At 42.1% G+C, this 7645-nt stretch overlaps 1 protein-coding gene across 4 annotated transcripts in view; it reads left to right on the forward strand.

Moving 5' to 3' along the window:
• The window catches only part of LRRC72 (leucine rich repeat containing 72), a 145822-nt gene extending 141210 nt beyond the window's left edge, over nucleotides 1-4612 (forward strand). For 3 of the 4 annotated variants that reach the window (XM_029589013.1, XM_029589014.1, XM_029589017.1), the window contains 2 exons: nucleotides 1348-1378; nucleotides 2486-4612. In XM_029589013.1, the coding sequence (XP_029444873.1) occupies nucleotides 1348-1378; nucleotides 2486-2651 (197 nt within the window). In that variant the 3' untranslated portion in view covers nucleotides 2652-4612. The remainder of the gene's footprint in view (nucleotides 1-1347; nucleotides 1379-2485) is intronic. The other variant, XM_029589016.1, reaches the window with a different exon arrangement.
• The last annotated feature ends 3033 nt before the right edge of the window (nucleotides 4613-7645 follow it).

Consider the following 7645-nt stretch of genomic DNA (forward strand, 5'->3'; position numbering starts at 1 on the left):
GGCTTTAATTTCAAGTGAGCATTCAAAATTACATAGATTTTCAAGATATGCCTCTTGAATTTATCTACTTGATCACAAAAATGTTCAAGCAGTGATTTGCCCTTCTTAAATTCCATCCCTATCTTTTTCCTACAAAAAAATAGGCAAAAAGGATATACAAGAATCGGTCTCCAGTAGTTAGAGTATTGTTGTAGATTAGCAAAAGGAACCAGCTCCTTACCATCCCACACCTGCTCCAATCTAGACAGCACTCGTGTACTCCATCGTATAATCATTGTCAAGTCATTTAAGAAAATAAGAACATGCCATACTGGGTCAGACCAAGGGTCCATCAAGCCCAGCATCCTGTCTCCAACAGTGGCCAATTCAGGCCATAAGAACCTGGCAAGTTCCCAAAAACTAAGTCTATTCCATGTTACTGTTGCTAGTAATAGCTTTGGCTATTTTCTAAGTCAACTTAATTAATAGCAGGTAATGGACTTCTCCTCCAAGATCTTATCCAATCCTTTTTTTAAACACAGCTACACTAACTGCACTAACCACATCCCCTGGCAACAAATTCCATAGTTTAATTGTGCGTTGAGTGAAAAAGAACTTTCTCCGATTGGTTTTAAATGTGCCACATGCTAACTTCATGGAATGTCCCCTAGTCCTTCTATTATCCGAAAGAGTAAATAACCAATTCACATTTACCCGTTCTATACCTCTCATGATTTTAAACACCTCTATCATATCTCCCCTTATCTGCCTCTTCTCCAAGCTGAAAAGTCCTAACCTCTTTAGTCTTTCCTCATAGGAGAGCTGTTCCATCCCCTTTATCATTTTGGTTGCTCTTCTCTGTACCTTCTCCATCACACCTATATCTTTTTGTCTGTTTTTCATGTGAAGTTTAGATTGTTTTGGGGAACTGGGGAATGACTTCCTGACAAAGTCCATCCTATGTAGATTCCTTTCTTAGATAATCTTTTTGTCTCTTCTTCTGAATCAAATCTCTTTGTAACCCTTGGGCTGAGTCTTACACTATAGCCAATATATTTGCTATATAGAAAATCTACTAGTCCATTTTGTTTGTCTCTATGATTAGCTTCAAGTTGTGAAGAAAAAATTGTTACATGCAAAACTATTGATCTAGAACTACTGTTATACATTCTATTATCTTCAACTTATCTGTAATTGTATAACATTTCAGACAAAAGGAAATACATACTCTACTACAATATATTTTTTAACGATACTTTTAGTCATTTAATTCAATTTTACATTGAAGGTAATCAATTAGTAGTAAGATTACTTAGTGCAAATCAATTTCTAGTCATATAATACTGTTTTTCAAAATTCATGTTATAGGTAACCGTGAATTTGTGAATAACCTACATAGGTAAGTAATTTGTTAAGAACATTTTGATTGACTTTCCTAGAAAGGCAGGTCCACTACATTGTTTTCATACAATTCAAGGATTTACAGAATCACATTAACAGGTAGATTTAAAAAATGCTGTGCGCATAAAAATGGTGTTACGTGCGGGGCTGGTCCTTGCGTGCACCGCGTGCATTTTCAAAGGGGCCCAGCCACGCGCATAACCCCTGTTACATGCAAAAGGGCGGGGAGAGGTGGGGCTGGAGGCAGCCGGTACAGCAGCTATTTGCGCTGTGCCGGGGAAGCACCAACCTTCTGCGCCAGCAGAAGGTTGGTGCGCGCTAGTTGCTTCTGCTCCAACGGAGCAGTAAGCAAAAAAAAATGAAAGGTAAGCAAAAAGGTTTAGGGGGTGGGGAGGAGAGGGAAAGAAGGAGGGAGTATGGGTAGGGGGTTAGGGAAACTCCTTAATTGGAGTGGACTGGGAGAGGCCCAATCTCGTCGCCGCACATACTTTTCTAAAATTAGGCCTCCCTGCGCGTGCCGCCTGCACATGCGGATTATAAAATCCGGCGCGCATGCGCACGCCAGCGTGCATCTATTATAAAATCGGCATGTCCATGTGTGCACGCACATGGATGCGCACATGCACCTTTTAAAATCTACCTATAAATACTTTCTCTATGCAGCACAATTTGAAAGTGCTTGTAATCTTTAAATAACGCTCCTTTCAACAGAAGAATTGAATATGCCTTGACTCTACCATATGTACCTTACAAATATACCAATTTCTGAGTATGTTATCCTTGTCATATTACTTTCTCATTATGCTGTGTTATGCAGTAATTGCATCCACCACCTTCAAAATATTTACTTTGAATTAACCCTGATAGGATATTAATAGTAATTAAATACACAGTGTGGAAGAAATGATTGCTATTATAAGTTGATGTTGGCTTCTTCAAATGTTTGTTGTGTCATGATTAAAAAGATGGAACCAGTAAGATATATTTGCACAGGACGCTTTCCTCATGAAAACGCCTTGACTGTTGGGTACTGTGGCTGGTATGTTTTGTATTCTTCCTGGATTAGTAATGAAATTCTTCCATGATGTTATGTACATTTTTGCAGCATATTCTTAGATAATCCAGAAGATGCTGTTTTCTGGAAAGCGATGCAAAGATCCATCATGCAGTTTTCGTTTGTGGACTGGAGTACAATCCCTACTTCCAAGCAAAAGCGGCTTGAAGACAAAGCAACCAAAACTCCTCAGTTACTGACTGTCCAGTTTCGATAACATCTACACGCTGGAAAAATGGCTTTCAGATTGTTTCACAAAACCACTCTGGTTTTAGTCAAAACTGTTATAAAAATGTTTCACTCTCAATTATTGTACTGTCTTCTAAATAAATTATGTACATTATTATTTAAATTACTCATGGTGTAGAAAAAGGTATGCGTCAAAATGTTTGACATTCATTAAACTGAGGAATGCTAATGTGCAACTCATATCCACTCCTTTTTTATGACACTGCAATACTGTTTTGAAACTATAATTACTTTTCTAAATGTGAACTTGAACTACAGGAACTTTGGATCCATATTGCTCCAGTCACTGGCACATGTAACATTTGCTTTGTAAAGAAGTACTTTTTAAAGAAATAGGTGGAAAACAGTTAAGGCTTCTTTTTTGTCCTTCCTTGGTTTCTTGGTTATTGTTTCCTTAATGCCACTGAAATGGAAAGGAAAGGTGAGGGGTCTTTCCATCTAACCCCTCTACCCTGGACAGTCAGTAACTGATTACCTCTTTCATGTCCTCCAAGCTACCCATGCTGGGGGGGGATTTCCCTATTGCAAACTGCATTGAGGGAGCCATGCATTCGCCAGGGGAAGAGGTTTCCCTCAGCCCTCTGGATGTGCATCTACCTCTGGCTGAGAGGAGGGCAGAATCGTGTGTCATCTCCGTCACTGCAGGATGATTTCACAACTGAATTGGAGGAAGAGGGTCCTGCAGGAATATGCTGTTGGAGTGGGGAGGACTCATTACAGTGCTGGAGTTGGGACACTTGAATAATGCTGTTTCATTGTTATTTTCTTCTGGTTTACCTTCTGTGAGCGGCGTAGATGTGGAGAATCTTCAGATTCAATTTCTCCCACCACGCCAACTCTTTCTTCTGGGTGAGTGTCAGCTATCTTCAGTTAAGCCAGGCATAGTAACTTTGGAGGTGCTATGGGATCTGACAGCAAGTCTTGGCATCTCCATAAAGGAATGCACTGCTAAGGCTGATTCACTATCTATACATTTAGAGCATGAAGTTAAAATCATGAGGAAAAGATAATGGGTATTCACACTAAAATCCAGTCTATGGAATCTGACATTAAAGACCTTCATTCTTTTGAGGCTTCTGTTGCAAAAGACAGTCTTACTTTATCCCATAGAATAGAAGCAATTGAAAATTGGAACAGGCATTTAAATTTAGGATTAGGTAACTTCCCCCAAATTATGGGGAAGTTAACTTTCCTTCTTTACTTTGAGAAAGTATTTTCTTGAAATGTTGCCCATTCCTGAAGTTCAAGTTCCTTCTGTCAGTAAAGTCTTCTTCCTGCCTTCCTCCCCTCTGCATTTGTGTCTGGTCCGTCTCCAGCTGGTTCAGATCTTTTCAATGTGATGCTCTTCTGGAAACTTCAGGACCTGAAGTGATTGAACATTGTACTATTTTGGCTTCTTTTGTTATTGAGCAAGATAAAGGGAAATTCATGGAAGTTTTGTGTGTAATATTCATTTTTTATTTCATGGCCAGGTTGTCAGAATTTACCCAGATATTTCACATTCTACACAAGACAGAATATGTGGTTTTCTTTCTCTCAGACAAGAAACATTGGCAGCTGGAGCATCCTTTACATTTTGCTATCCTTGCAAGTGCATTATAAAATTTCAAAATGTAGGTTATGTATTTTTTGTTCCTGCTCAATTAAGGGTCCTTTTAGATACCAAAAAATTGCCAATTAACTCTCTTACTAGCCAAGAGATGCACTGTTATGATTGGTAGCTTATTATGTTAAGCCTTTTTCCTTATACATTTTCTTATGTTTATCTCTTCTTAGTATTTCACCCCATTTATTGGTATTTTATTATAAGGTGATGCGCTCACAAAATGTGAACATTTTTCTTCATTTTGCTTATTATTTCATGTGAGATCCTATTTCCGTTGTACAGATAATTTTGCATTGTATAATATGAAAATTTATAAATAAAAAATTGATATAGTGAAGCTCAAATTTGTGCCTAGTTTCACACTTACTGAATCCATCAAGAAAAAAATGCCATTGTACATTATTTATATGTGCAGAAAAAGAGGTTGATGTACTAAAGATGCATAGCATTTTGCAAAATTGTTAACACACAGAAAAGATGCCAAACATGCCATTTCATTCATAACAGTGTACCAGTAATAGCTCTGTGTTATTAATGGAATAAGATTTTCATAGTCATCAAGGAAATGAAAATATTACCCCTCTGCTTCTGAGTCAAGGAAATTTGTATTTTACCTCTGGTGATCAGGTTTAAAACTTCTATGAATTGCTGTGGTTTGGTATTACACAGAGAGACAACACAGGAGATAGGGAGAAACATGTTACGCGTGGAGGTGGACTAGGAAGCACCTGCCCCCAGATGGAGATGGCTCAAACAGACATCACAGTACATATACCCCTGCAGCGACATCAGCCTGCCAGTAATCTCTGTCTTCAGCAGATGGTGGACATGCATCTCCTCACTGGGGATTGCTTCATTTTATAGAAAAGGAGAATTAAGGAAATAAATTTGCCCCACTCTCCTATGGTGATACCAAATGGTCTTTCCCAGAGTTGAGAATTTCTGAGGTGATTTCTGTGGTCCCTCAGACGAGTGGCTTGGTCTGCTAGCTGCTTTCAGCCAGCTTGGACATAGCTGCTTGAGTAGCAGAAAGGCAGCAGGTGCAAGAAGCAGAGCATGGTGGAGATGGCACATGCCCTCTTCCCCTGCAGCCAGAGACCGTCTCTGTACTCAGCCAAGTAAGGCTGAGCTCTGATAAAAAAAAAAAAAAAAAAAGGACAGAGACCTAGAAGGAGGTTTTTGCTGTATAGGGCTTCCTCCTTCCCCTAGTGTCCATGCTCAGTGTGCCATTCCGATGTTTTGTCTCGCTCCGTGGGAGGTCAAGGGCCATGGGCAACCTAGTGGGTTGAGCAGCCTCCTTAGGGTAGGCTCTCTTCTCCAAAGCTTTTCACTGCATGCTGCATGGTAGGCTGCAACGGCATTTCACATGCTTTTTAAGGCTGCCCTCTACAGGATTGTTGGTCCGACATATACTAGGGATGTGAATCTGGCTTCGGACGATTGAAAATATTGTCGATATTTTCAAAATCGTTCCCCCGAAACGATAGGAAAACCCCACGATATTGATCGTGGGGGTTCTCTTATCGTTTTGGAGGAGGGCAGGAAAAACGGCACACAAAAATAACCCCTAAACCCACCCTGACTCTTTAAAACTAATCCTTTTGCTTCCCCCACCCTCCTGATCCCCCCAAAAACATTTTACAGGTACCTGGTGGTCCAGTGGGGGTCCTGGGAGCGATCTCCCGCTGCCGGGCCATCAGCTGCCACTAATCAAAATGGCGCCAATGGCCCTTTGCCCTTGCCATGTGACAGGGTATCCGCGCCATTGGCCGGCCCCTGTCACATGGTAGGAGCACTGGATGGCCCGCGCCATTTTTAAAGATGGCGTCGGCGATCCAGTGCTCCCTCCATGTGACAGGGGCCGGCCGATGGCATGGATACCCTGTCACATGGTAAGGGCAAAGGCCATCGGCGCCATTTTGATTAGTGGCAGCCGACAGCCCAAGAGCGGGAGATCGCTCCCAGGACCCCCACTGGACCACCAGGTACCTGTAAAATGGTTTTTTTTTGGGGAGGGGGGGGGGAAAGCAAAGGGATTAGTTTTAAAGGGTAGGGGTGGGTTTTTTGTTTATCAGCTCGGGCGCAGCTGATAAACAAAACCGCAATCGGGCCCGATGAAAAAACCCCACATGTGAATCGGAACCGGATTCTGGTTCCGATTCACATCTCTAACATATACGTGTAGCTGTGTCCCCACGTTGTGTGCCCAGTTTTTTGATGCACAGTCGGGCTTGTAATCCGTGTGTCCACTTTAACTGACACTGTACTAGCCGCTTGCCTTCCTCTGTGCACAAGTAGTATTGTGTGCTTAAGTTTTTTATGCGCTTATTTTAGGATGGCTAGGTAGGCACTTAGGTGTGTGATGCCTAATTGTTGGATGCATAATTTTTGGGCGCCTAGGTTGAGCGCGCATATAAAAAAAATCTAACAGCTAGACAAATGCCTCCGGCCGCCGCTCAATGCACTGTTGGCCATAATGGCACCCGTACCTAAGGAGCCTAAGCGTCTTTCTCTTTGCACTATTTGTCATATTCGGGTGTCTAAGCCAGTAGTGCCCTTTAATTTGTGCCAGCGCTGTTTGGAAGCTCAGGGAGAATTGTCTTCCTCTGATGTCACTAAGCCTGGTTCTTCCCAGCAGGATGTGGGTCTGGGTAGAGATTACTCAAGTGGGGCACCTGATTTTTGAACTCCCCTAACTGGTTCCTCAGTAGGGGAAAGTAGCTCAGTGAGTATACCTCAGGTAGTACCTGGTCTGGATACTTCTATTTTTTCATGGGTAGCATTTTTTCAGGGGATGCATCCTTAGTTCCTGCAGTTGCCAGCCCTGTCCAATGCTCCCAGAGCAGAGGTGCAGGTAGTATCCTTGCCAGGACCTTCTGTCAAGCGCCAGAGTACTCCTAGAGCAGCAGTGAGACCTCCAGCTAGAGATCCGGATGGCACAGATGATGCCACTCCAGACTCTCTTCAGGATAGTGAAATCCCCCCCCCCCCCCATTTAGAACTATATAGAACTATGTTATGATTCTTTCATAGTGATGAATGGCCTGCTCTGATTTCCCAGACTTTGAAAATGCTTGGAGTTCCTAGGGCAGATCCAGTGTCTGAGCCAAAGCAAAATCCCATTTTGGTTTCCTTGCGTAAAACCTCTTGTTTTTCCCCGTGATAGAGGCTATTCCAGAATTGATTGATCTTGAGTGGGGCACCCCAGAGGCAATTTGAAAGGGGGTCAGGTTTTAGAAGGCCTGTACCCTCTGGATCCAGTGGTAAGAAAGCCCTTACGTTTCCAAAGGCAGATGTACCTGTGGGTGCAATATGCAAGTAAATCACTCTTCCCATAGAAGGAGGAGCGGTCTTGA

The sequence above is a fragment of the Rhinatrema bivittatum genome, chromosome 2 (genome assembly GCF_901001135.1).
Source record: "Rhinatrema bivittatum chromosome 2, aRhiBiv1.1, whole genome shotgun sequence".
Lineage (NCBI taxonomy): Eukaryota > Metazoa > Chordata > Amphibia > Gymnophiona > Rhinatrematidae > Rhinatrema > Rhinatrema bivittatum.